Below are 27,596 nucleotides of genomic sequence, written 5' to 3' on the forward strand. Positions count from 1 at the left end.
CTCTTGTTTTATATATATATATATATATATATATATATATATATAAACAAAAAATTGAAGTATCATCGATCGCAAGGTCATCATTTATTAAATTAGGTCTCATTCTATTATACCATTTACATGAGGTGTTTAATTTTTCAGAGAAATAATAATGGACATCGCTAGTTTCAGGGCCTTTTATTATTATTATTTTTTTCTGCAATTGATATAACTCTTACATTCGTTTCAATGTAATAGGGGATTCAGATGTGATAGATCTTATTCATTTTTATTTTTATTTTTTTATGGATGACTGAAAACTTGCTGACATGACATTAATATTAGGTACTAATCTGGATGCTAATGTGTCAAATAAAACACAAGTGAAAAATGACATACCATTATCTTATTAGAAATATGAACAAAACCTAAGGACCTTAATTTTAAAATTAAAAAGCCAATGATTACATTCAAATCAAATGAAAACCTAGAGACTAAATACGATTTTGCCTTTTTTTTTTTTTGGTCAATTTTATTCTTTTATTTTGTTTTGTTTTTCCATAAAAACCAACTGAAAAATTATTAGATTGATTTTCTAGTTACACTATATTATATTCATATTGTAAATAAAAATTACTAATTATATGAAGTTAGATAAAGACATTAATGGATTTCATTATTTGCCAAACAACATATTTTCAAGATGTCAATTAAACATAAGAAAACAACAATAATAATAATTTTGTTTTGTTTTTTTTTTTTTTAAAAAAAATATTTTCAATTGAAAACTCAGAAAATGTAGAAAGTTCTCAATGAGGTACAAAATAAAAGACAATTATCCTTAGCCTCATGACAAATTGGAAACAACATGGAATGAACTTTAGTTCAAGTCCTGCATAATGTTTAGAACTTTTAAGTCTATACATATCCCCAATCCAGCACCGCCAACACCTCCCCCCCCCCCCCCCCCCCCCCCCGCCGGCGGGAGAAGAAAAAGATTATATATTTAAAAAAAAAAAAAGAGTTCATATTTGTCCAATACCCTGTCAATACTCCATAGCCATAGGGCTCTCACCCTTCATACCGTATAGGCCTCTCATCTCCAAAACCATTGTGCACTTCAATGAGAAAATATCCACAACTAAAGTAGCTGGATTTTGCTACCATTCATTGCTTCTGAACTGTTGTTATGGAAACATGTAGATTGTAGCAAACTTAAGTAGACATGCTATGACCAAAAAAGCCCTGTTTTGAATTATGGGTTACTTCCTTTCTCCTTGCTTCATCTTCCCAAGCTCCACAAGCAGAGTAAGAAGAGCCTCACACATTTCACAAGCATCAGGCTCACTAGGATTCTTCTTCCTTGAAGAGTACACCATCCAGGCATGGTCAAGCTTCTGGTCTGGTCTGACTACAACCGAGCCTGGAACTTCCGCATCACGGCACGTCACTAGACCATCACTCTTCTCCCCATACCTGAGCAGCAAGTGGAGTGCGCACACAGCCATGGCAGCAGATAGAGGAATCACTACAGGCACCTGACGTCCAAAACTATCAGGCTCCTCATTCCCAAGGTTTGGTAACGGAAGCCAGGGAAGTTCTGCATGGGCTATGTGGGTCATTGTTGCAAGGACACCAGGAGCTATGCTTGCTTCAGAGTGGAAGGAGATCAACGGGATGTTCTCAGGAAGCTTGTGCTTCATGATGAACTCCTTTCTCTTCTCATATGTGAGGTCCTCCAATGCCCTTATGTCACCCTAATATAGATGTTTGACATATACATTATCAGAATATTAAACAAAAATCAGCATACCATAACAAGAACTTCTATACAGCATGAGATCATCGACAGTTTATCAAAACTACACCAAAGCCTAATAACTAAACTGGCCTGGACAACAGGAAATATAAAGGATGATGAAACACAAAATAAAATTCAGCAAAAAGAATTTGCACTTGAAAATTCTAACAGGAAAGGAAGCAGGCTGGTGTATGAAGCAGAAAAGGATATCTACAAGAAAGACGACATGAAATAGTATCAAGACCTAAGACAAGAAGTTATTAGCATCTAACTGCTCCCCACAATGAAATTTAAGTTCTTTAAACTTCAATTCTTTAGTTCTCTGTGTCCTTTTCTTGGGGGGGGGCGGGGGGGGGGGGGGGGGGGGGGGGTGAGGCAAGGAAATGAATACCTTAATTAGCTTGCATATCAAGAACTCCATGATCCTCCGGGTTTCTTTGTCAGCAATCTGGCCTTCACGGAGAATATCAGAAGCTAAAGGGGTGCCGCCATAGGGGCTCTGAACCAGTGCCAAACCAGCAACTTTGTCTTTCAAATCAGACCAGTAAATTGATAATGCAGCCGCAGCATCAACACCACCCTTGCTGTGCCCTAGCAACATCACAAGCTTCCCAGATCCCCAGTAAAGCTCCTCGATATATTGCTTCAGTTCCCATGCATTGTGCTCCACTGAGGCCTGCACACAAGAAATATCTTAAGAAACAAGTCACACTAGCATAGTTTTGCCACATGTATGGAAACAAAAAAGATAAGAGGGAAGGGAAGAAAAATTCAAAATTGACACCGGGGTGTTCCATAACCAATCAAATGACTTGATAAAAATTGAACATCACTATGGTGAAGTCATAACAGATGGTGAGCCAGCAATTTTGAGGTATTTTCAAAATTAATTCTGGGATGATTCCAGATAATTAGCCAGCAAGCCATATACCATTGGAAAGCTCTATGTATCTAGTTTCCAATGCATCAAACAGAGTGCAATTTGGAGTTTTCTAGAAGAAGTTATGGCCATTTTACTACAGGATGTCTGAGCTGGAAGAATACAACAAATTATTGAAGTTCTCTTGTTTTTAATTATACCTTTTGGTTTCTCAAATGTATCTTCTAAGTGTCGTCATAGTTTCTAAGTATTGATAGTTATATCCAGTCAAGATTCATTGTTTTAGATTAAATGTTTTGTCTAGGAAAGTGTAATTTTAATTACCTATGCTTGGAGGGCTGTTTCAAGTTAGTCTATTTAAAGCTCATGGCATAATTGGAAAAGATATAGAGAGTGTGATTTGAATTAGGATCAGCCTTTGACTTTCGAGAAGAAATAGTTCTTGTTAACTCATAACTTTTGGTGGATTCCGAGGTGGTGAGTTCCTTGCTCTGTATCTTTCTTTGGTGGGTTCCTTAGAGTGGCGAGCGTTTCTAAGCCCTATATCCCTTGTCGGAATCCTTTGGGTGGCGATTCTGTATCCCATTGGTGTTATCCACTTGGGGTGAGTGTGTGCTTTTGTCGCCTCCTTGGTCACTCAAAAAGAGTCTGGGATCAGAACTTTGATTGTCATGGTAACTTGTTGTCGTCGCAGGCCAAATGTTGAATTGACTCCAGCTTGTGAAAGAGACCTATGTGACATCGAAGTAGCTGAGTTAAGGAGACAAGTGCAAGAACTCCAAAAGCGTCTGGAGCTCTACATGTTTTTTTATCATGGTGATATTCATCATGATTTAAATGGAGGATTCTCTTATTATAATCGTGAAAAAGAAATATGTCAAGAACTTGTGTGGCCATTTTCCTCATTGGAAAGTACAGTGGAAACTAGAATTGATTAGTCTAAATCACCAATCTATGATGAATATCCAAAAGAGATCACTTATGCCAACACTAGATTGAAGTCACATGAATACACAAGCGAAGTAGTCATTAAATAAGAATGATAACAACAACAATAAATGAATTAAAAACATCGTTAGCAAATGAATTTCATGCACCCTGGTCAATATTGGCTTTGTACCAATTGACCGTTTATTACCTCACTGTGAATTTTTGCAATATGACAAGCTAGACCCATCTTTGAAAAGAATCTTTTAGCGCCCACAAAATATAAGGGACCATGATTACTAAAGAGGCCTGCCAGGTCAAAATTCCACATCAACTGAATTTACAATGAATAAAAACCAAACTATGGACAAAGGGATCTTCTCATACCTGGAATTAGTAGATAAACAAATGAATTAGGAAGTTTGTGCTCTCCATTTCTGTAAGTAGAAAACAGAACATACCAAGAAGTAGAAACTAATATAAGAATATATTATTGAACTTTATAAACAGCATGAAGAAGAAAAAAGTCACAAGAATATAAATTTACTATCTTAGATTATAGAGTTGTTAGAAAACAACTACAGCTTTTGCACCCATTAGTTAGAAGGAAAAAAAAAGCCCCAGAGTTCCTATTCAAACATAAATGATGACATGTTATGGGTAGCAAAATGATGGAAATAGACCTTGGAAAGTTAACCAGATGATATAAAAGCATCTGCTCAAAGAGCACAATGTTCAGTAACAGAACTTGAACAAACATTTAGCAACTTCAACTGGTACCTTATGCTTGCAAGCAATTCCAAGAATCTTGGCGTCCCATCCTCAACAGGAGCCACTCCAGGAGTGCATTGCAACCATCCAATGTCATCAGAAGAACCACGCAAAGTTTTATGCAGTCGAAATATAATGCTGAAGACAACAAAACGAGTATCAATGTTATATGAGAACCAAACCAAAGCTAAACTAATGTGAAAGTGTGGAATTAATAATTCAAAGTAATATAAAATCAGCCGAAATAAAAACTAGACCATCCACAGACTCTATTATGGCACATAAACCCACCATTTTTCATAGTAAAACCTACTTCTTTTACCTCTGAACTTGCACTTGAATACATCTAATGTAAGAAAAAGACTGTTTCCAGGAGTAAAACGCCAACCTCCAGGCAAATCGTAAACTGAATAATGGAAGCATCAACCTACATCCAGAGGAAGCAACTGAAGGATGAAGATAACCAAAATATATAATCAAAATATTAAAGAGCTGCACTACCATTATTTAAATACTACCATATCTTGCACCATATAGTGGTTAGCCCTTAAACAGAGGGCCCCCCATACACATGTACTCAGTAGACACAACTAGTTCATAGAAAGGATATGCATTTAAGAATACCATACAGGTTGATTGTGAGAATTTCAGATTTGATCAAACTGGCTTGACTATCACATAAATATGCATGGCTGTGTTTCTGTAGGCATTACAATCATACATAATCTTAATGGAAAGAGAGTTCTTACCCTTGAAAAAAAATAGGGACACCCCCATAGCTGTAGTTATTTTCGACAACTTCAGATCTTGTATTTACAAGCAATTCTTCCCTGAGTTCTGCAGTTTTTCCTTCCAGGACTGTAAGGCTAGCAACAGGTCTACAAATGCTGTGGCACAAGTATCTTGGATTCTGTTCAGAAGAAAGAACCCCCAAATCTTTTGAGCATCTATTGACATCTCTAAATACGATATCCTCTGCAATAACAGCAGTATGCCAAAATGCAGCCATTATGTTTCAAAAACATAGATGATCATAGAACTGCGAACTACAAAACATCCTACATTTTGAAGGTAGTAGTGTTTTGATGACAAGGATACATGTCACCAACTTCAGTGTATATTAAACAAAGAAGAAACTCACCAATAAATTGAATGAACTGGTGACTCACATAACTAGCCAGAGTTAAGAGATGGGTGACAATGTCATCCACTAACGAATAATATCCCAGAACATCCATAAAAAGACTAGTGTTCGTCACAGCATCACCATGAACCTGATACAACAACCTCGATTAGATCCAGAGAACAAGCTCTCACATCAACTAAAGCTACAACGACATAGATGAGAAGACTGCAGGTTTACAAGATTGATCTCCCAATAATCCTTTCACTTTCTACATGGGTAAACCTTGTATAAGCTAAGCGAAATTGATGGCTTAAGTCTCGGGATCCAGAAGCTCAATTGGTTTCCTTTAGAGCCTGTTTGAAATTGTGTTTGAGGGTCCTAAAAGTGCTTTTAACACTCAAAAGGCCCGTTTGAAAAAAAAGTACTCGTTTGGTAAAAAATTAAAAGCATTTTTAATGGTCCAAAAAGCCTAAAAATGGCCAAAACGCACTTTTGGCAAAAGCTTTAAAATGAAGCTTTTGCCCAAAAGCTCTTTTTGACTTAAAAACTCTATTTCTCAAACGCAATCCCAAACAGGCTCTTAGTACAGCTATAGGACTTCCTTCTTGACTGACTTCCTCATTTAGATAGGATAGGGAAGGAACAACCAATACTGTGGCACCCACAAATTACATTTTGAAGATTTATAACTTCTTTTTTTTTTTTTTTAGCTTTTGCCAGACAGAGATGATCTTTATTCTTGATAAGTGGCCAAACAATAGATGAATCCCTTAGGTCAATGCAACTCCTACTCCATTGGCTGCATGGAAACTATCCAGACCAGTTCATCTACACAAATTTTGAACTCTGAATATCTCAGCATCTATTCATACCATCAGACTAACTTGTCATTGGTGTTCATGTAAAGAAATAAAAACATTGACACACACAGCAGAAAATTTGTCTTACCAACTGCTTTTTTTGATGACCATGTACTTCTAGGAGGTAACAATTACTTGAAAAATGTCCGACCTGATGTGATTGAATTACAAGAAGAAACAAAAGATATAAATAATAGACACCAAAGAATGAAACATCAAGATTCCTCAAGGCATATACTGAGCCATCCTCAATACTCAGGTTTTAGTACTCACTGATGAAGGGATTTCAGATATTTCTGTTTCGATATGTACATCTCCCATGAGTTCTTTGAAACCTGAAATCATTCAACAACATCATTAACACAACTTAGAGGACACAGTTTCCAATCCAAGCTGAAGCATACAAAGGGGATCTCCTAGTACTGAAAAAGCTTTATTAATTGGACATAAAGCCTTAGACTACAGGGCAAGAGAAAACCTAAATCACAGAAAGATTTTTTCAAGAAAAGAGAACCATCTTTAAGCGGAACAGTGTCTGATTTACTCAAAACTGCAAAATCAAAGGACTTTTTAGTTGGCAGGGCATCCTAAGGGGATGATTAACATCCATCCTACCTTCATAATAGAGAAACTTAATGCTCAGCTATACGGAGAAGGCATTGTCTCAGGCACTCAAGGGATGAGGGATTTACGTCTTACAATCAAATCTCACCGAACCAAATTATAATAAAATGTTAAAATGCACCTTTACGATGAAATTAATAATGCTTTGTTAATATTCACAAAAATAGATGGAAAAATGTCAAACCCGAGGAATAGGAGAAATGTAATGGCCTCTTTTAAATTCATAATCCAATTTTGGATCTTGGCAGGAGGGATGGGACTGAAATATTCTGATTCTCTCAAATCTTATAAAGCATTCAGCTAAAAGCAATATCAAATGAGCATATCTCTCTTCAAGGCACAAAACCCATTGCTTTACGAATTACGACTATCACAAACAATATAAGAAAAGAAAATAGAAATCAAATACAAGCATAGCCACTTCCAGTTTCCACATTCACCTAGAAAGACAAACAACGAATCAAACTCAGCATTTAACAACAACTATACCCAGATGAGAAAATCAGTGTATAATTGGAAAAACACACAAAAAAACCATTCCCATTTCTTCAGCAGGCTAATCTAAACGCATGTAACAAAGCTGTCAGTGAGTGACTTACGCTATCGAAGTTCAAAACTTGAGGCCAAACACTGAAAGACAGACTCAAATCTGCGAAACCCAGAAAGATGTTATTCTTCAGAATCAAAACCATTTTAAATTTATAGAGGGAAAAAGGGAAGAAAAAAACCCCACACGCCATTCCCAATAAAGTCTGAAATTCCAAAGAAAAAACAAACAAAGTGAATTAATTGAATGAAAAGGAAATTACAAAAAAAGATATTGGAAACGGTACCAACAGAATGAAAGGGAGAGCTATCGAATGTGAATGGAGCAATAGATGAACATTATCCAGTTGCTTTCTCTTTTGAATCTGCCATGGCCCACCTAAGTTCGCTTCAACCGCAAGAAACCAATTTTTTTTTTTCCTGGTTTGGGCTAATAATAGTAAGGAAGGATAGAAATCACTTTTTTTTTTTTTTTTTTCATAATATTTTATAACGTTGATGTGGCAATCTTAATTAATTATTAATTTTATCTACTAGTTAGCAATAGCAGAATTCTCTCAATTTTATTTGAACTGAATATTATTCAGTTTGTTATAGTGGAGAGATATTTTTGTCTTTTCACTTTTGAGGAGACAAAATACTCATTTACTATAACTAATTAAATATTATCAAATGAAATGAAGAGGATCTTAATTCTTATACTGCTACATTAGCATTTAGTAATATTTGATACGAAAAGTACGAATTTTAGCATTATTCTTGAAAATATTTAATCATTTGGGTAATGTGAAAACCACATAAACATTTCATATATATATATATATATATATATATAGTTTTGTGAGATATTTATATGGCATTTACTATGTAACATTACTTGTCTGTTTAAGATATTTTAGAAGAATAAAAATATAAAACATTTTTATCTCATAATGTTGATGTAACAGTTCTAATAATAATTGTGTGATAAAAATGCAGTATATCATTTCAGAAAGAATAAGACTAAGTATCGCATTTTTATCCTCCAATGATGATGTGAAAACCTAACCAATCCATCCTTATTAAAAAAAATAAAATAAAATCGGATAGTTCAAGCTTAACAAGAAAAGAGATTCTTATCATATCATCGTTATAAGATAAATATTTAAATAAAAAATATAGTAAGTAGAATTACTCTTTCAGAAAGACCTCAATAAAATGGGAAAAACGGATGGCTAAGAATCATTAAAAGTTAAGGTGGCACTGGCTTCAATTTCTTAAAATGGTAACCTCGGAGACAAATCGGGGCTTTAGAAGTGTACGTGTTGGGTTACTGGTGTGTTCGAAAAGTAAGCGTGTGAATATGCGGGACCCGCCACCAAGTAGTCAATGAATGATGGAGTAGCTTGGCTTTGAAGGGAAGAGACACGTGGCGTTTTGGGTACCATTATGTACTGGGTATAGTGGACAACTGGCATCATGGAGCCTGAACCCGTAGCCCATTCTCCGCATCCAAAACCAGTCAGCATTGTTGTGCGTTAGTTTTACTTCAAGGAGAGATGGAAATCTCTCCAAAACAATCAACTTTTTGGCTATGTTTTTTGCTTTTTGTTTGCTTGGTTGGAAGACATTCTGTTCTTTCTTCTTTCTTTTATTGGCTTCTAGTTTCTGTTGATTGTTCATCACAAGTATTAGCATCAACATGTATCTACATAGTGACAGGTTATACGACAAAAAGGTTACCATGAATACTTGGTACAGAAGAGGCCCAGTTTATGCAGCAAAATGAGAGGCATGATCAAGCTGGACACTCAAGTGTTCAAAATTGTATAAAATAAAATAAAAATACACACTGCTGCAAATTCATATAGTTTTCAGTGATCTATATATATATATCAACAATATATATTCCACACTTAAAAATACATATAAACATTAAGTTGATTAAAGACTCATAAAGGTGAAAAGAGAGGGGCAATTGAATGGTAACTCCTAAAAGAGCCTGCAAACTCCTAAAAGGGAACACAGCAAATTTTCATTTTAAAAAGGATTCTGGGTTCTTATATATTTACAACAGAAAAACAAAATGCTACAGGATACATACAAAAGCATCACTCACTCTGAGAATCCATTTACAAGTTCTCGATGTGTCCATTCCCACAGGAAGAATGTACAGGCAGATGGTAAGCAAGAAGCTCGTTTACATTTCATGAGCTAGATTCTGTACACTTCTACATCCCTCAATGCTTTTCTCCACATTGTAAATGCTTGCCAGAAAAGCACAACCTTTATCTAAGTTTTATCTGGAAAACTCTGTTGTACCAAATTGAATGAAGAGTCATGTGGAAAAGATCATACTTCAAGGGCTTAGCGTGCCAGAGAAAATGCTTCTGAAGCTTCCTGACCCCCAGTTGCAACTCAAGATACTTCTCTTTGGGTATTGAAAGCAATATGTCTTTCAAGTTGGGAATGTCTTTCTCTGCAACAATTAATGAGAATGCCCCCCAATCCAAAACCTCAAAAAATGGTGGCACAAAGTTGTCAGATATAATCACAGGAACACACTCATAAAAGATAGCTTCGACCACACGTGGGCTGTTCACCTCATAACCCTTGGGGCAGATACAGTATTTGCTGCTCTTCATGTGCTGGATGTAATTCATTTTGCTTGCAACACCAGGAGGCATTGGACCTAAGATCCTCATATCAGGGTCTTTGTCCTTCCAGTACTTCAGCAAGATAGGACGCAAATAGCCATGCATATTTCCAGCATAGAAGGCAAGAATGTGTCTCTGAGATGGAGGTTTTCCTCCAAGATCTCTAAGAGGATGTCTGGCAGCCCGGACATATGTTTCTGGAAGAGACACATCCCGTCCAATTTTGAAGCCAGCAGTCACATCAGCATTGCAAAGGGCTTTTATGCAATGTTCCATATGGTGCCTTGTCTCGTATGGAGCCTAGAACAGTAAAATGAATCATATTAAATATACATGGCAAACACACACCAGCACACACACATCCAGAACTAAACTACATATAGTGTTTTAATATGATATTAAATACATTTATAAGGCCTTTGGATGGGGGTAATCTTTTAGGATTCCTTACCTTGTTTGGTTGCACTTAAATGAGGGAATCCACATTCCCTTGCCCTTAGGAAAGTTTTTTCCTTTTTTTTTAATGACAAAAACGCCCACATTCCTTTTAACACAAAAAAGGAATCAATAAAACTAACCCATCAAAAATAGAAACGAGAGAATATGCATATATAAAAGGCTTTTGTGTTGTCATTTGCACATTCTGAAGGGAAAATAAAACCATGGAGTTGAATTACATGTCACTGCAATAAAAATAAATAAACTTTTATTAAAATTAATGTAGCTTCATTATAACAAGCTCGATGAAGTTTATATGGGTATAATGTGAATAATATATTATGACAAATCTTTTTTTTTTCTTTGAATTGTTTCACTATTCTCGCCAACTCGATGTATACTCCATTTTTTAATATGCTTAATTTGACACAAATTAATATACAAATATGAATTGAAGGTTCCGTGATTTCCACCACCAAGTAAAAAATGTACCATTTACTGAACAATCACATAGAAAAAAGGACTTACGAGGCTGAGATAGAAGTTTTGTGCACAAAATCCTGGTTCTACATTCCAAACTTTAGGTCATAGACTTGCATCATTGATTTTATAAAAGTAGCATTAAAAAATCATCATGGCCAACATCACATTCATTGTCAACCCATGAAATTTCAGCAATGTTTAATGTAACAAAAACATAAGAATATTTTGGGAAGAATAAATAATTCCTAGAGGATGACTAGGGCTAGGAGCCTAGGAGTAAAACAAACATGGAAATCTCATATTCCAAAAAATCCTATCAGAATCCTATAATCTCATTCCCAAACGTGAGTTTAGTCACATTTTTGGAAATCCAGATTCTCAGGCATCACATTTGTGGAGATGTGGAAGCCAAGAAAAATCTTAGATTCCTCGATCCAAACGCCACATTAAAGTGGAGTGATAAGGGCTAAATTTAGTATGCACAACTGTGCCATAACTTGCTATTTCACATACTGTGCTTTTGTCATTTTGAACGAAGTACACAACACCAGTAACCCACATTAAATGACTAAAGCAACCTCAATAGTGTGATGTGGTATTGGCATAGTCAAATGCGATTGGAAATAGTTACCATGAATCTGTCACCATCAAGTTATCAAACTTAAATCCACTTCTAAAGACCATCCATTATCTCATCATGATAGTTAAAGCAAGAGAAAGGAAAGATGCATTGGAAGCATACCCAGTCATGACAGGCAACAAGAAAATGATCTGCTCCACCCGTTCTATTCCAGTAAGGATATTTTGCTGCAATTTTCTCGGAGTAGTCCTTCAAATATTGGCGAAGGTTTGTCCGGTTATGAGAGTTACGTACATAAAGGGTGTACTCTAGCATCCGTGAACTGAATGGCATATAAAACAGGTGAGCCTTTCGAGGGTCCTTCACAACAAAACGCCTATTTCCCTCCATTAGTTTCATGAACCATCCCTCCGAAGCATATAATCCCTTGAGTATTGGTTGATGAAAGATGGGTTTGCTTCCATCCCTGTAGACATACACTTTGAGTGTGCGTTCCATGAGTTCGTAACTCCTGAAGAAGCAACCAAATGTAAGTTTGAAAATGAAATGCATTCTAAAAAGGTTCATAACCAGCAGGCTTAAGTTGTGTTCAAAAAGCTCACACCAAGATTTAGGTACAATTATAGAAGGGCTGTCAAAAATAGGCTTGCTGTTCAGCATATGTACCTAAACATAATCTTCTGGACCCCTTATTTCATTGTTCTGAGTTGCTTTTATCAGATTTGGTTATTCCTTAACTGAATTTTGTACAACAATAGAATTACCATGAGCATGGGGCATACATGATTGGCTAGTATAGATGTGTTGCTTTGTTATTTTGCCACTTCTCTTTCTATATCTTAGCTATGGCCTAAGGTAGTGTTCATTACACATCATGGATGAAAGTAGAGCAGGTATGAACTGATGATGGCAAAAATTTTCTGGGTCCAGAGCGCCCATTTATGAAAATGGAAAATTAACCTTCAACTTTAAAACATATATCAATCCTGTACACAACTAAAATAGGCTTACTTTTTAAACATGGAAACATTTCGAAAGAGAGGAGCATAAAGTTCTGCATCATTTATTACAACAGGCGCATGCTCAATGTGTGACTTCACAGCAACAATCTCTTGGTCACGTACAGAAGACTGTCTTGGTCTCTACAAAACCAATTAGAAGAAGTCAAGTTTCCTGCATAAAACTTAAGTATTGAGAAAATGGTGCAGTTAAATATCAATTTTTTTTTATACCATTGAACGACGGTGGCGCGCTAGTATGCGGTTCATCTCATATAATGATGTTATTGACTTTGGTGGCATGTTGCACCTCATCTCTTTCTTTCTAGTACTATTCATCAGTACAGAATCATTTTTTAAAGTCATGCCTTCACGTTGTAGAGCAGAAGAGCTTGCATTTGACACCACGTTTTCTATGTGTGTGATGGTGATTGATGAAGCTGTCATGGGCAGTGCCAATGGAGGGGATTGAATAGTTGTATCAACACCCTTTGAATTTTCTGATTTCAGACTTGTATTCTCTTCAGGATTTTTCCCCACAGAAACTCCATTATTTGGTTTCACAATCTGCTCTAGAGAGACGCCACCGGACTCATCCAGAACAGAACTATTTTCCTCATTCCTGACAATCTCCAAAGCCAAATTATCATTCATATGTAAAACATTCTCATATGGAGGAGAACCACTATTTAGATTTCCATCCACAAAAAGTTCAAAATCATTATCCAGGCCTTTCTCATCAGATGCAAAACCATTTTCTGCATCACTATCCTCTCCCTTTAACCCACCACCATTCTCAATTGCTCGTCCAACACCCTCAGTTCTCACCACCTCAACTACCATTGAATCATTACTCAACTCCGACGCATTAACCGTTAGCGGGTTACGAACCATCACAGACTTGGCAGCAGAATGCACAGCCAGGAAGCTACTTTTAGCACGTACCGGAATCTCACCATCCGGCAATAAGGACCGAAGAGCATTCTCATATGGAAGAAGTAGGGACTGAAGCAATAGGTATGTAACAGCCACCACGCCCACCATGAAAACCCATCTCCGCTTTTCCATCCTACACAGCTTATCAAACCGTAATGAGCGCCTCATTTCAGGTAATGCATGCACAGCCCAAATAAACGCAGTGAGCTACTCAATCACTGTTTGCCAAAATAATTTCAATACTCAATCTCTCTGTCCCAACGCTGCTTAAATTCCCGGAGCATTAACATTCAGCCATAAAACACAAAACCGAAAGCCAAAATTAAAAAACAAAACAAAAACTTTCATAGGAATAAACCCAAATCAAATTTCAAGCAACAGCACTAAAACAAATTTCAAGCAATAGCACTACAGTCAACTTGTCCTAAAATTCAGTGATAGAGCACCAAAACAAAAACCCTTTTCGATGGATCAAGGAAATAAAGAAATTTACTAAACTCTGTGTGTGGCAGAGACTATAATAGTAGCAAGCGAGAACTGGGGACAATTATCAGAGGAAAGTGACAGAAAAGGAAAAAATACAAAGTGGGTTTGTTTGCTTTCCAAGAAAATGAGAGTGAACAAAAGGGAAATTGAACTCACCTGCAACGGACTTGAAGTTGAATTTTCCTCACTTCTCTCAGAAGCGAAACAGAGTATTGTGTAAGTTTTACCTTCCCCTTTAGAAACCCTGAAGTTGGAATTTTTACTAACAGTGAAGAAATAAAGACAGCCGGGGATCCTGAGCCCAAGTGTAGATGCTTCTAGTATTAAAATACTCTGATATTTTTGTCTGTCTCTGCTTTTAAATCGCCATTATTGATAGGCAGAAGCAGCATCTTCCTCGTCAATTTTTTTTTACTTTTTTTTCTTTTTCCTTGCTGAAGCTGAGACGGTGGCAAACGGCTTAGAGGGCGCGCTAAAAATAATGAATAAAAACCATGCAAACGGCGTCGTTTATTCGTTTCTCATTAATCCACTGCCCTTCATTTTTTATCTGCATTTAAATTACCGGAAATAAATTAGCTACAAACTGATTTTGTATGTGTTACTCACATTTTTTTTTTAATAATATTAATAAAAAACTATTTGTTTTTCACATGATTTATAAACATATATCATTTTATTAGACTGATTTGTATAAATTAACTACAAATCAATTTGTAGCTAATTTTTTACCACAATTTTCAACCCAATTAATAATAAAACATATAGGCATTAATGTGCATGGATTGAGTTAGGTTATTTTTGGAGAATTAAGATTCTTTTTGATTCTTTTTTAATAGAAAAATATTAAATTAATTATATTAAGGAGTATTTTTTATTTTTTATTTTAAAAAAAATAAAAATACCATTCGAGAATCTCTCTCATTCCCTTTTTGGAGATCTTTTCTCATCAGTATTGAAAATTATCAAACCTAATCGATAGACTATAATAAATGAACCAAAACTGATAGGCGATTGGTTCTGACACGGATTGATTTGGTTTGAATTTGGTTGTCCATTTAAGTCTGTATTTGTCAGGCCTGTTTGGACCATCTATATTTCTACGATTTCTGCCTAGTCATTCAACTATTTAAACCTATTATCCAAAAAGTGATTTTCTTTTTTGGTACAATTGAACTCAAACATTTTTATGAGTCCCTATTTGGTAAAGGAGTGGACTTGAAGAAATGGATCGAAATCGTAGTAAATTTGATTGATGTAAGAAAAAAAAGTAAAAATATTTTGTATAAAAAAATTAAAAAATTTATTTTGTAGTGCTTTTTTTATTTGAATAGTAATAAAAAATAATTGATGTAATATAAAATGTTAAAATTGATTTTGAGAGAAATTTTTTAAAATTTTGGGTCCGGTCCAATCCGGTCATTTGGCAAACGGTGCCTAGTGATTTTCTTTATTTTTGTGTTTTGGGTATTGTTAGGAGTAGTTTTGTTTTTGTGTGATGTCGAGAAGATGGTTTGTGTGGTGAGCTATTTGACACCTAAAATGCATACATTCAAGTTTTCACAGTTGAATTATTTTGTAGTGATTTTTTTATTTGAATAGTAATAAAAAATAATTAATGTGATATAAAAAATAAGAACGTTGAGATTGATTTTGAGAGAAATTTTTTTAGAATTTTGGGTCTGGTCCGGTTCACTTCCAATCCAGTCCTTTGGCAAATGGTGCCTAATGATTTCCTTTATTTTTGTGTTTTGGGTATTGTTAGGAGTAGTTTTGTTTTTGTGTGATGTCGAGAAGATAGTTTATGTGGTGAGCTATTTGACACCTAAAATGCATACATTCAAGTTTTCACAGTTGAATTATATTGTACCATCTACATACACCAGCCCTAAGGCCACTGGTTTACCTAGGAAACATACCTTAATTAACTCAATGATGAAGAAAAATATCAAAATCCCATATAGTAGAATCACTTTGCAGCTACAAATTTCTTATCCAATCACCTGGTGGCAACATTGCAGATACACATTTATATATATACATTTTCCAACCCCTACCAGCTTCATTTTGATTAACAATGGCATAGAAGTGGTTGTATCAGCATATTTCCTCATTTTTTTGGTTGTCTGCCCAATGAACAAGAGTTTGAAGCTTTTTTCTCTCACAACTTTCATTTGGATTTCATCTGAAAAACTCTGTTGTACCATATCGAGTGAAGGACCATGTGAAATAAGTCATATTTCACAGGTATTTTGTGCCAAAGGAAATGCTTTTGTACCATCTTTACTCTCAACTGCATGGCAAGGTACTTCTCTTCTGGGATTGAGAGCAGAATGTTTCTCAAATTTGGGATATCTTTCTCTTGAATGAACACCACAAATGCCTCCCAGTTCAATACCTCAAAGAAAGGAGGCACATAATTGTCGGATATAATGACAGGGACACATTCATGGAAAATGGCTTCAACTACTCGAGGTGTATGAACCTCATAACCCCTGGCACAAATGCAGTACTTGCTGCTCTTCATGTACTCCCTGTAGACTTTTTTGCCTTCAATATCACGTGGCATTGGACCAAAGATTTTCATGTCAGGTTCTTTATTTTCCCAGTACTGCAGCAGGATTGGTCGGACATAACCATGCATGCCCCCTGCAAAGAAGGCAAGAATATGTCTTTGAGAAGGAGGTTTTCCTCCAAGATCTTTTAGTGGGTCCTCCATGGAACGTATATATGTAACTGGTAGAGTAGTGTCCCTCCCTATGTTAAAGCCTTTAGCAACATTGGCATTGCAAAGAGACCTGATGCAATTCTTCATGTGCTGCCTTGTGACTCGGGAGGCCTGAAATTTCATATAATACATTTAATTCATGGACTAGTCAGAATATCGAGGCTTTATCAGGATCAGGCTTAGCTAGAATATAGCAAGGGACAGCTCAGTACGACCAATTAGTATCAAAATGTTTCCAGAAACCAAAGGTAACTTTGGGGGCCTTCATTTTTTTTTTTTGGGGGGGGGGGGGGGGGGGGGGGGGGGGGAATCATAAGGATATCTTATAAAGAAACAATTCCTATTAACCTCAATACCCCAAGTAAGGCGTAATCTGTAAACTAGGTGGGATGGCTCATGGCTTCTGAAGTAATTTTGACTGGTGTTGGTCACTGGTAGAAACCGTAGAATTGAAAAAGGTCTTGGCTAGATCAAACTAAAAGGTGCAGAAAATGAACGAGGCATAAGCCATGAGCTACTTTTCATTGCAATGAGACTATATCCAATACTATGCGACAGGTGAAGCTTTAGTGATCATGAAACTGTAAAATATATAAATGATGCATGGAAAGCATACCCAGTCATGACAAGCAACAAGAAAATGATCTGCCCCATGAGTTCTATTCCAAAAACGATATTTTCCAGCAATTAATTCCACATAGTTCTTCAGATATTTTTCCAGATCATTCTGACTCTGAATATTTTGCCCAGAAAGTTCAGCCCTTAGCATTTGCGAACTGAAGGGTAAGTAAAACAAGTGAGCTTTTCTGGGGTCCCTCACAACAAATCTTTTGCTTCCCTCCATCAGTTTCATAAACCATCCTTCTGAGGCGTAAATTCCTCTCATTCGTGGCTGATGGAATATGGGCTTTTCTCCTTCCCTATAGATATAAACTTTGAGAATATGTTCCATCAATTCATAACTCCTGCAAATGGTATATATAACATCTTTAGCTTGATTAATGCCAGGGGTTAGATTTACAAAAAGATGGCAGAGGTGTACCCTTCAAAAAGACGTGTCTCTTCAGTCAATGATATACTAAAAATGAAATACATAGATGAGACTTGAGAGCAGCATAAACTACGTCAATCTTAATGGTCAGGATAACACAATAGAACTGCAACTATCAAGTACAAGCAGCACCCAGCTAATTACTATGGGTTGAACGAATCAATCAAGATGCCAAAAGCTAAAGATTCTGTTTATTATTATTCAACTAAGTGCTTGGAGTTGTAGAGAAAGGATTGAGACCAAAACAATTTGTAGGCACATTCTGAGGTCTTGGTAAATGATGGCATAATTCTTCAAATTGTATCTTAAAAAATCGGTAAACAGAGTTTTCTCTCACATATGAACTCAAATTCCCTTTTAATAAGTGAGGCCTAACAAAAGAAATATTTAATCAAAATGATAGGTGAATTACATAGACAGGATTCAAACTCTAGATCATTGTTCTAATATCATATTAAATCACCACTTAAACACAAATAAATGGGATAAGACAATACATCTGTAGGAAGAAGATTATTTTCTGCCGATTTTCTTCTTCTCGAGGTTTCCCAGACACTATTCAGCAATATTGATGTTTTCTCATTACTCAAGGCAGCAATTGTTGGTCTTAAAAGCCACAAACAGTTAACACTATAGTTAACAAGAGATGCCAAAACAATTTTTTTTTTTTTTTTTAAATGATAATGATCTTTGCAACTGTACATAAAGTATTAGCCTGGTTTAATCATCAGTGTATCTGTATGTCCATATCACCAATTTTTGAACAGATTAGGCATGGGAATGCCCTTAAACTCAAGTTGCAAATATAGCAAAGGTGAAAAGGTTCACAATAGAAAGTACCGGATACTGAAAATATATAACATAGAAATGTGCTCACCTTTTAAACATGGATACATTTCGAAAAACAGAAGCATGAAGCCCTGGCATGTTCCTTATTACAGGAGCATTCTCAATCTCTAGTTTTGCAGATAGGAGTTCACGATCGCGCACAGAAGACCAATTTGGTCTCTATTGTCAATAAAAGAATTTAAGTAAAAAAATCTAGAAATCTTAACTGATCCCCATTGTTCAAATATAAACCTAAATGTTAGATCCATACCATGGAACGAGAAGAGACATGACTTTCAAGCAATATTGAGTTCATCTGGGATATGGATGTTGCCTGCTTCTCCCACCTCTTCAATATGGAATTGGAAATACTTGCCACGGAAAATTTATGGTTCAAGGTGACCGAAACAGCTTGCAGTGGCCTAATCTTCTTCCCCTTGGGTTTTATTTTCATAGTTCGATTCACATTGCCAATCGAAGATATGTTGTCTGCAAAGAATGGCTTTGAAGTCCTTGAATCTGCATCAAAGTTTCCCATGCCCTTTGTAGGAGTTCCTTGTGATATAACTGGCAAATTGCCAGATTGATTTTGAACTTTATTTGAGGTTAAATTTGTGCTTGCTTTGGGGTCATCTTTCTCAAATTTATACTCCCTGTGAGATTTTGTGTCACCATCTGAAGCTAGATCATTGAATTTATATGTTTCTTTTGTTTCCTTCCCATACCCAGCATCTTTGCCAGAAGAAGCATAAGTATCATTACCCACCACAAGATTAACAACAAAATGTTTATTTGGTGGTGAATTGTTTAAAAGCGCAGCACTGGGAACTACCATAACTATCGAACCCTTGTTAGCAGGAGATGGAGACAATGTTTTGCTGAAGGGAAGTGCAATACAATGAGAAACAATTGAAACAGCAACCAACATGCCAAAAATCACCATCAGTCTCCAGATTGCTATGTGACATAACCTCTGGGCTAGGACAGCAATATTCATATCATAAGATTGGAACCCCAGATCATGTTAAGTCGTGTTCTGGAAAAGAAGTTGGAGAGTGGATGAAGGTCATTCCAGAAAGAAAAACAAAGCTAATTGAATCAAAATCCAGTTCACAAACATCCTGAGCACATCTTTTCAAAGATAAATAAACAGCAAAGCAAAATAGTGATACATTGTTTGTTAAGCAAAACTACAAGAAACCCAAAATTTGCATGAATATGTAAAAGACCTTATGCCTTAATAACACCAACGTGATTCCATTCCTACAATCTAAATACCCAGTAAAAAATCAAACACATAAAAAGATACATTTCCACAGAAGATAAGCCATTATTTCTCTTCGGAAAATAGTTTATCATCAAGCTAAAATTCAACATTTTCCAACAAGACAATAGGATCAAAAACAATAATAAACCCAGAAAATATAAAGTTGTAGTTCAATCAAGAAAAGTACCTGTGGAGGATCTACGAAAAACGCATTTCCAAAGCTTCTAGAGCACTGTCAACTACTGGGTGACTCAACCCAGAACTGTAAAATGTGCTTAAACTAGAAATTGCGGTTAAAAAAGAGAGAAGAGAAAAGAAAAAAAGAGCGCTGTTAACCACCCTTGTTGTTTCTGAATATTACACTGAAGCCACTGAAACAGAGCTGCCCCAGTAAAAAGTACCGTTCAGTTGTACCGAGTAAATGCAAACGACGTCGCTTAGATGCTCAACTTTGTCTTACGACGTCGTTTTCTACCTCATTTGCAGCTCTCACCGGGACGGGAATGTTTTCTTTTGTACTCCTCTTCTGCTTGCTTAAATCACATTTCTTGGTGCCATTTATCCCATCTCGCTCAAAATCAATGGCGCTAAAATTGGCCATTCCTTTCCCAATCTCCGCGCCACCACCGAACCCGTCGCACCACCGCCCGCCCACGGAGGTCCGGTTCTCGCGCTGGTACAACGCCAACGCCGAGAAATTCGAAGCTCGCCGACGGGCCCAGAAGGAAATCGAGGACGACATCCGCCGTGTGCGCCGCTTCGACTCCGCCTCCCGAATCGCCAACATTCCCGAAACTGCCACTACCTCCTCCCTAAACGAAACCGAAACATTCAAGTCCATAGGCACGCCCTCCTCTCCATCTTCACCTTCAATCCCTGGCAAAAAATCCAAGTACTCCAAAAACCCTAACTATAATAACAATTCCCACCCCGCCTTTAAGCTAACCCCCAAAACAATCAAAATCCCCAGCGAGCCCCAACCGGTGGCTCGGGACGCCAATATCACCATTGGCGAAGACGGCGTTTCGTACGTCATAGACGGGGCTCCGTTCGAGTTCAAGTACAGCTACACTGAGACCCCGAAGGCGAAACCGGTGAAGCTGCGGGAGCGGCCGTTCGTGCCGTTCGGGCCCACCACTATGCCGAGGCCGTGGACCGGGCGGGCCCCGCTTCCGCCGAGCAAGAAGCCGCTCAGGGAGTTCGACTCCTTCCGGCTGCCGCCGCCGAATAAGAAGGGTGTCAAGCCAGTCCAGGCGCCCGGGCCGTTCCTGGCCGGGGCGGGTCCGTGCCATGCGGCGTCGAGGGAGGAGATACTGGGCGAGCCGTTGACGAAGGAGGAGATTGGGGCCTTGGTCAATGGGTGTATGAAATCCAACCGGCAATTGAATATGGGTAAAGCTTGGAATTTTTGTTGGTTTTGATTTTTGAGCGCTACGTTGTTGGGTTGTTAGTTATTTTTGCTCCCGCAGAGATTGGAATAAGTTTGCAGAAATTAATTGTGATTTAGGTTTCTAACTCTCGCTTGCTGGATTATCCTTGCGATTTTTTTTTTTTTTTTTTTTTTTGTTAGGGAGAGATGGTTTGACACACAACATGTTGGATAACATACATGCTCTCTGGAAGCGGCGGAGAGTGTGCAAGATAAAATGCAAGGGTGTGTGTACGGTCGACATGGACAATGTGCGCCAGCAACTAGAGGTTGGTTTTCTTGCCGCTACTCCTCCAAGCCTTTGTTTCCTTAATTCAGTTAAACATGCCTGTGCTGTCAATGGTTTATCTTAATTTTGTTAGTATGGTTAAATGTAGTATGATTGGTTCTTGAATACCCAAAAAACAAGTCTACTTGTTGTTGCAATCAGTTACAATGTTTACCCAAGTGATGTTTTAATCATGCAATGCAATATAAATATTTGGGCTGTTTGACATTATTTTATGGTTTGTACTTTGAGTTATGTTCCTTAAGGTATATGATTTTACAGGAACGAACTGGGGGGAAGATTATTTATGGTAAAGGTGGGGTGCTATTTCTATTCCGAGGAAGAAATTATAACTATAGAACTCATCCCCGATTTCCTCTCATGCTGTGGAAACCCATTCCCCCTGTATATCCAAGGTTGATTCGGCAGGTTCCTGAGGGTCTAACACAGGAAGAAGCGACTGAAATGCGCAATAAGGGACAGAAACTTATACCGATATGCAAGATAGGTATCCTCCTTTTGTTGAATTTTTGTATAGATTGACAATAAATGTTCAGTTTGTCTGCAAGGAAACTGAGAATTTTCCATGGTTTGTATGTCCCACAGGAAAAAATGGTGTGTACTGTGACCTAGTAAAAAATGTCAGAGAGGCATTTGAAGAGTGTGAACTGGTGCGAATAAATTGTGAAGGGGTGAATGGGAGCGACTACCGAAGAATTGGTGCTAAACTTAAGGTTTGGTAAACTTTGGTTGGTTATATTAATTCTCAGTTAAACTTTAGAAGAAATTAAAACAGTTCCCTCAATTCTTTAATTGCAGGATCTTGTCCCGTGTGTGCTTATCTCATTCGCATATGAGCACATACTTATGTGGAGAGGACAGAATTGGAAGTCTTCCATCCCAAAACTAGATACTGATGATGGTGAGGAAGCCAAGAAATCCAGTGTTCATGATGCACTGCCCTTTGAAGGCCAAGAAGTATCAGCATCATTTGCGCCAATGATCTCAGTTCAGGCTGCAAGTCCTGAAACACTTAGTATTGGCATGTCCCCTATGGGTTCTGTGGATGTGGGTGTAGAGGGAAGTGAGGACCTATCCTCAATAGAAAATGTTAAGCTATCTGTAGGTGCTGTGAGCCAAGAATGCAGAAGCGATGATGCCGTATTGGATAATACAAGCTGCACACATGAAGGACTTCAGACAACCACAATGGGATCTGACATCAATGCAGGAACAGTTGGGAGCGCTGGAAGTAGGATGGAAGTGGTTCAAGATCTCAATGAGAGAGCAAGGCTGAGTGCACCTTGCACAGAGGGAGTTCTCCTACTTAGGAAGCAAGCCGTTGACAATGGGAGTGCAATTATTTTAGATGATGAGTCTTTGGATGGCGACATTATTTATCAAAGGGCAGTTGCCTTTGCCAAGTATGCCCCACCTGGTCCCGTTTTTAGGCATCGACCTAGAAAGGTAGCGGTTCAAAAGCCGGAGGAGCAAGAAAAAACCAAGGATTTGAAAGAGATGGATGACACAAGAGTTCCCTCAGAAAGAAGTGAGAAGACTGCTAATGTTAAAAGACGGAAAGATTTTGATGTACTTAATCAAGATGTAGTGACGCAAGGAAGCTTGAGAGTGGATGAACTTGCTAAACTATTAGCATAATGCAATGTAAATTATTTTTGTCTTACACAATACTTTGTTGCTCAATCCAAATGAAAAAGAAAAAGAAAAAAGCCTTATTATGTTCAAACTGTACAACATGCATGCATGCATGAAACAATTTGTCATAATTTAATTGGGAGATTTTTCCGGGGGAGATTCTAAACATGCAATGTTGATCTCCCATCCGAATCACCAGCTTGCTCCCCTTCTCCTACAATGTTCTTCCAGAACCAGTGAGTTTGCCAGAGAAGATACACCTCCTCGATTGGAACTTGCTTTGTTTCTGGCAGTAGGAAGAAGATGAAACTACTCATGATGATAATTAATCCTCCAAATACCAAGAAAATTCCATATTTCAGATGACACAGCGACGCAAGGAAACACTGTGCTATCAATGCTGTGAAGAGGAGGTTGACACAGACCACAACACTCTGACCAGCCGACCTCGTCTCTAATGGGAAGATCTCGCTGGGTACTAGCCAACCCAGAGGGCCCCAAGATCTTCCATAAGCCAAGACAAATAAGCAGATCACAATAACAAGAAAGATGCCAATTCCTTTTGAGAGGGTTTCTCCTTGCCCAAACTTCAGTGCCAGAGTTACGGCCACAGCCACCTGCAGATCAAACAAGCTGGTAAGTACTCTAAACACCCAGAAAAGTTTCTTTGAAAAATCAAGTATATATAAGAGAGGTGATCAAAGTGAAATTACCATGCAAAATATCATTTCGGTACCAGCTTCTAAAAAGAAAGCTCTTCTACCAAACTTATCCACCAATGACATTGACATGAGTGCACCAATAACAAGCGCTCCACTGGTGAAAATGGATGAATATAGAGATGCTCCTGAGCCAAAACCCAAGCTTTGGAATATGACAGGAGCATAGAAGAGTATGGAGTTCATGCCGGTTAGCTGTTGGAACGCCGGGATCCCCAATGCCCCTATTATCAACTGGGGACGATTCTTCCGTTCAAACAGATTCCTGAATGGGTTCTTTACGGATCTTGCTGCATTGCTTGCATCTATAAGATCAGCAAACTCAGCATCAACGTTTGAGGTACCTCTCACTTTCTCCAACACCCTTCTTCCTTCTTCTAGCTTGCCTTGCTCTACAAGACTGTTGGGGGTCTCAGGAAGGAAAACACCTCCAACAAACATTAGAGTTGCCGGAACTGTAGCCAAACCAAGAGATAATCTCCACCCCCACGGATGGATTTTTTCAGTACCATAGTTTATGAAGTTTGCTATCAGAATCCCTAAGCATGTAGTCAATTGAAACAGTTGGTTCACCGCTCCTCGGATCTTTGCCGGAGCCATCTCTGAAAGATACAATGGAACCGCCTGCATTTACGTACCCATTAATTAATTAATTAGAACAAGAAAGCAGTTAATCAGTGATTGGGAGTTTGTTATTTATTGAGAATCAGGCGGCTTACTTGATTTCCGAATCCAATGCCAATACCAAGGAGGATGCGGCCAATGATTAACATTGCAATGTTGACTGCAGCTGCATTGAGAACTGCTCCCAGAAAGAAGCTGACTGCTCCAACCATGATGCTGCCTCTTCTGCCCCATTTTCTGGTTACGTAGGAAGCTCCAAACGTGGAGAATAGGCCCGCAATGTACAGAGAAGACGTAAAGAGTGTGAGTACTTGGTTGTCGTATTTACAGTAGTCGGTTTCATTCAGATGCATTTGCTTCCTTCTATATACTTTCGGGAAGAATTCCTTTAGGAAATCATCCATGGAAGTCACTCCACCTGCAATTAGCATTAAACTTCAATTCTTTATGTGATTTTCAAGTGCTCAGAAAAACAATAAAGGATGTTATGTTCGAAAGGATATGAATATAATAAAGACGGCGTCTTTGTTTACAGAAGATTTTTAACTAATGATTAATCCAAGGGTTGATTGGGACTGTTACTAAGGGATAAAAATGTGGTTTCTAGTTATTCACATGGGAAAGAGTTGAGATTTTCGACAGCCTGGGGTCATCCCAGCGTCTGCCAAATCTGACGTAGCAATTTTTATTTATTTTTTAATTGAAGAAGAGAGATATTAAAAGAAAATCTAAATTTGAAATATTAGCACTAAATTTGAGGTATTAGCACCAAATTTAGGATGATCGAATCTCTTTTAGGTGATACAAATCACTATAGGATTAACTTTCCACCCCTAAATTTTAGTTTTGAATCCAAAAACAAGTTTTGAGGCATTAAAAATTAAATATTAACTTATAGAAATTTAACTAACAAAAAAAAAATACAAATTTTTTTATTTATTATTATTATTTTAATATATGTCATACGCTAGGTTGCCTTTTGGCAGCTGCATAGCATGACTCCATGGGAAATAATGATTCTTTCAAGGCTTTTGTTAGATTTGATTAAAAAGCAATCACCAAAAGATAAATCATGACTTATACCAAAAACTTAAGATGATAGGTCATCTAATTGAATTAAGATTCTCTCAATTTCAAATGAACAGATAATATCCAATTAATTATAGTGAGGGTATTTTGACAAAAATATAAATATTATACAGTTCATTTGAAATGGAGAAAATCATTTTCCCATCTAATTAATATTTCAACACTCTCATTAATGAATTGAATAGGCTTAAACTCTCAAAAGTTTATTTGAACTAGATAATATCCCATTAGTTATATTGGAGGGTATTTTTATCTTTTCACTTTTTGAGGGGATAAAAATAATCTTCCAATATAACTAATCTGATATCATCCAATTCAAATGAATTAGAGAGGATCCTAATTCTAAACTCTTTCACTAGTAAAACTTATATGTGAAATATATTTAGTATAAACTCGGTTAAGACTCACTTGTTTAGGCTCCACTCATATACATTTATTAATGCATATATATATATATATATATATATATATATTATACTTATATGTTATAAATTATAAGTATATTAAATAATTAATGTTATATGTTATATGTTATACGTTTAAGAGTATATCAAAAAATGTACGTCATGTGTTATATATTATCATTTATGTCATAAGTATACTAATATTAATATAAGTATATAAATAATTAAATATATATAATTTACATGTATAACAATATATACAATATCTCTCTAGACGGAAGAAGAAAAACAAAGAAGACTAAATGAAAACAGCGAAAACTGTTTTCAGAAACATGTAAACTGTTTCCAGATTTTTTGTTTTTTTTTGGTGTTTTCGTTTTCCCTTGTTTTAGTTTTCATTCAACAGTTTGCCAAACACAAATTAACCGTACATAAACGCGTTTTGCTGTTTAAGGAAAAAAAAAAAAGGTTTAAAAAACAGCTAATTAACCTAACTACTTTCTGGAAAATGAATTCCGCAAGATCAGGCTGTAGTTTCTGCGTGTTCCAACTTCCAATAACAATTTCATTTTCTATGATGACTGCAATGACATGAATTAATCATGGTATTCATAATTACAATCATAATCTTTCTTTTCTTTTGGCTTGAAGATCTAATTATAACAATAACCACAACACAAGAACAAAACATTGTTGGTGATGATATCAAAGATAGACAGGTAAAATTCTTCTGGCAAAAACAAGAAAAAGATAAAGAAAATGGAAATCATTGCTAATATTCGTGAATGGGAAACTCCCCAGATCATAAAATTAATAGATAATCAACTCAATTATTCATTACTGACCTGAAACGCCAAGATCATACCCAAAGAGAGACCCTCCCATAGCTGCAACAATACATGCAACGACGAAATACCCAGTAATCTTGTACTCATACAGATGGGCCCTTTTAAGGGTGCCTGCATCTGTAAACCCTCCTCCGGCCATTTCTCAAGCTCCCTCTGATCTCCCCCTCTATCTCTCTCTCTCTCTCTCTGTGTTGTGAAAAAACTGTACTACTACTGTGCGAAAAAAGAAGTAAGAAAAGCAGAGTCAACCCAATGAGGTAAGACTAAAAGAAAACAAAGCTTAATTTTTTAATATAAAAAACATTGAAATCTCTGCATATAAAACCACAGACAATGACTTGCTAAAAGTATTGACTAAATTTCAATTATTTTAGCATTATCTTATTTGATATGTTCATGGAATCTTGCTTATACATTACCAGGATTTGCTCTTGGGCATGAGGAAACCAACCAACGCTTAAGGTTGGCTGAAGGCTAATGAGAGCTATGTTATTATATTGCCTCTCTTGGAGCTAATTATAGGTGTGCCATGTACTCAGTCTTGCTGTTCCTCTCTGTGATCTTGTTTAAATAATTAATTCTCTCTTTTTTTCCAGATAAAGACGAAGAAGATG

The 27,596-nt window shown here is 36.9% G+C and overlaps 5 protein-coding genes across 8 annotated transcripts; 1 reads left to right on the forward strand and 4 right to left on the reverse strand.

Moving 5' to 3' along the window:
* Positions 1 to 969: 969 nt before the first annotated feature.
* On the reverse strand, positions 970 to 7,923 carry LOC132164888 (uncharacterized). Of its 2 annotated transcripts, none has more exons than XM_059575392.2 (12): positions 7,806 to 7,923; positions 7,568 to 7,617; positions 6,618 to 6,679; positions 6,433 to 6,495; positions 5,500 to 5,632; positions 5,108 to 5,333; positions 4,681 to 4,785; positions 4,368 to 4,496; positions 3,975 to 4,024; positions 3,799 to 3,896; positions 2,172 to 2,456; positions 970 to 1,736 (listed from the first exon to the last, which is right to left on the reverse strand). In XM_059575392.2, the coding sequence occupies exons 3-12, from the start codon at positions 6,663 to 6,665 to the stop codon at positions 1,242 to 1,244; spliced, it is 1,632 nt and encodes a 543-aa protein (XP_059431375.2). In that variant the 5' UTR covers positions 6,666 to 6,679; positions 7,568 to 7,617; positions 7,806 to 7,923; the 3' UTR covers positions 970 to 1,241. The 2 variants fall into 2 exon arrangements, with proteins under 2 accessions (XP_059431375.2, XP_059431374.2); XM_059575391.2 differs by having other exon boundaries at positions 7,802 to 7,923.
* A 1,567-nt stretch (positions 7,924 to 9,490) lies between these two features.
* LOC132166093 (putative glycosyltransferase At3g07620) lies at positions 9,491 to 14,483 on the reverse strand. 2 transcript variants are annotated; one of them, XM_059576852.2, is made up of 5 exons: positions 14,228 to 14,483; positions 12,884 to 13,718; positions 12,663 to 12,793; positions 11,814 to 12,162; positions 9,491 to 10,450 (listed from the first exon to the last, which is right to left on the reverse strand). In XM_059576852.2, exons 2-5 carry the CDS (start codon positions 13,715 to 13,717, stop codon positions 9,782 to 9,784), a joined length of 1,983 nt encoding a protein of 660 aa, XP_059432835.1. In that variant the 5' UTR covers position 13,718; positions 14,228 to 14,483; the 3' UTR covers positions 9,491 to 9,781. The 2 variants fall into 2 exon arrangements, with proteins under 2 accessions (XP_059432835.1, XP_059432834.1); XM_059576851.2 differs by having other exon boundaries at positions 12,884 to 13,848.
* Positions 14,484 to 16,007: 1,524 nt separating this feature from the next.
* LOC132164886 (putative glycosyltransferase At3g07620) lies at positions 16,008 to 20,209 on the reverse strand. Its single transcript, XM_059575388.2, has 5 exons — positions 20,133 to 20,209; positions 18,950 to 19,714; positions 18,728 to 18,858; positions 17,416 to 17,764; positions 16,008 to 16,910 (listed from the first exon to the last, which is right to left on the reverse strand). Exons 2-5 carry the CDS (start codon positions 19,673 to 19,675, stop codon positions 16,242 to 16,244), a joined length of 1,875 nt encoding a protein of 624 aa, XP_059431371.1. The 5' UTR covers positions 19,676 to 19,714; positions 20,133 to 20,209; the 3' UTR covers positions 16,008 to 16,241.
* A 263-nt stretch (positions 20,210 to 20,472) lies between these two features.
* Positions 20,473 to 23,340, forward strand: CAF1 (RNA-binding CRS1 / YhbY (CRM) domain-containing protein). The gene is made up of 5 exons (XM_059575386.2): positions 20,473 to 21,337; positions 21,516 to 21,643; positions 21,925 to 22,150; positions 22,249 to 22,376; positions 22,462 to 23,340. The coding sequence occupies exons 1-5, from the start codon at positions 20,527 to 20,529 to the stop codon at positions 23,299 to 23,301; spliced, it is 2,133 nt and encodes a 710-aa protein (XP_059431369.2). The 5' UTR covers positions 20,473 to 20,526; the 3' UTR covers positions 23,302 to 23,340.
* On the reverse strand, positions 23,273 to 27,532 carry STP14 (sugar transporter 14). Of its 2 annotated transcripts, none has more exons than XM_059575390.2 (5): positions 27,402 to 27,532; positions 26,980 to 27,192; positions 24,737 to 25,059; positions 24,012 to 24,641; positions 23,273 to 23,915 (listed from the first exon to the last, which is right to left on the reverse strand). In XM_059575390.2, exons 2-5 carry the CDS (start codon positions 27,119 to 27,121, stop codon positions 23,460 to 23,462), a joined length of 1,551 nt encoding a protein of 516 aa, XP_059431373.1. In that variant the 5' UTR covers positions 27,122 to 27,192; positions 27,402 to 27,532; the 3' UTR covers positions 23,273 to 23,459. The 2 variants fall into 2 exon arrangements, with proteins under 2 accessions (XP_059431373.1, XP_059431372.1); XM_059575389.2 differs by having other exon boundaries at positions 26,980 to 27,195.
* Between the last annotated feature and the right edge of the window lie 64 nt (positions 27,533 to 27,596).

The sequence above is a fragment of the Corylus avellana genome, chromosome 11 (genome assembly GCF_965113065.1).
Source record: "Corylus avellana chromosome 11, dhCorAvel1.hap1.2, whole genome shotgun sequence".
Taxonomy (NCBI): domain Eukaryota; kingdom Viridiplantae; phylum Streptophyta; class Magnoliopsida; order Fagales; family Betulaceae; genus Corylus; species Corylus avellana.

What these genes read in the sequence shown, in the direction of transcription:
- LOC132164888 (XM_059575392.2), bottom strand. Translation starts at nt 6,665, where the DNA reads ATGGGAGATGTACATATCGAAACAGAAATATCTGAAATCCCTTCATCA. An exon ending in TATCTGAAATCCCTTCATCA is followed by an intron (nt 6,496 to 6,617) that starts GTGAGTACTAAA and finishes CAATCACATCAG; the next exon opens with GTCGGACATTTTTCAAGTAA. An exon ending in GTCCCTATTTTTTTTCAAGG is followed by an intron (nt 4,786 to 5,107) that starts GTAAGAACTCTC and finishes CTCTGGATGTAG; the next exon opens with GTTGATGCTTCCATTATTCA.
- LOC132166093 (XM_059576851.2), bottom strand. Translation starts at nt 13,753, where the DNA reads ATGAGGCGCTCATTACGGTTTGATAAGCTGTGTAGGATGGAAAAGCGG. An exon ending in CGCGCCACCGTCGTTCAATG is followed by an intron (nt 12,794 to 12,883) that starts GTATAAAAAAAA and finishes TTGGTTTTGTAG; the next exon opens with AGACCAAGACAGTCTTCTGT. An exon ending in TTGTTGCCTGTCATGACTGG is followed by an intron (nt 10,451 to 11,813) that starts GTATGCTTCCAA and finishes TTACTGTTCTAG; the next exon opens with GCTCCATACGAGACAAGGCA.
- LOC132164886 (XM_059575388.2), bottom strand. Translation starts at nt 19,675, where the DNA reads ATGAATATTGCTGTCCTAGCCCAGAGGTTATGTCACATAGCAATCTGG. An exon ending in AATGTATCCATGTTTAAAAG is followed by an intron (nt 17,765 to 18,727) that starts GTGAGCACATTT and finishes TACCATTTGCAG; the next exon opens with GAGTTATGAATTGATGGAAC. An exon ending in TTGTTGCTTGTCATGACTGG is followed by an intron (nt 16,911 to 17,415) that starts GTATGCTTTCCA and finishes ATGAAATTTCAG; the next exon opens with GCCTCCCGAGTCACAAGGCA.
- CAF1 (XM_059575386.2), top strand. Translation starts at nt 20,527, where the DNA reads ATGGCGCTAAAATTGGCCATTCCTTTCCCAATCTCCGCGCCACCACCG. An exon ending in ATGTGCGCCAGCAACTAGAG is followed by an intron (nt 21,644 to 21,924) that starts GTTGGTTTTCTT and finishes ATGATTTTACAG; the next exon opens with GAACGAACTGGGGGGAAGAT. An exon ending in TATACCGATATGCAAGATAG is followed by an intron (nt 22,151 to 22,248) that starts GTATCCTCCTTT and finishes TATGTCCCACAG; the next exon opens with GAAAAAATGGTGTGTACTGT.
- STP14 (XM_059575390.2), bottom strand. Translation starts at nt 27,121, where the DNA reads ATGGCCGGAGGAGGGTTTACAGATGCAGGCACCCTTAAAAGGGCCCAT. An exon ending in GCATTGGATTCGGAAATCAA is followed by an intron (nt 24,642 to 24,736) that starts GTAAGCCGCCTG and finishes ACGTAAATGCAG; the next exon opens with GCGGTTCCATTGTATCTTTC. An exon ending in CCGAAATGATATTTTGCATG is followed by an intron (nt 23,916 to 24,011) that starts GTAATTTCACTT and finishes TTTGATCTGCAG; the next exon opens with GTGGCTGTGGCCGTAACTCT.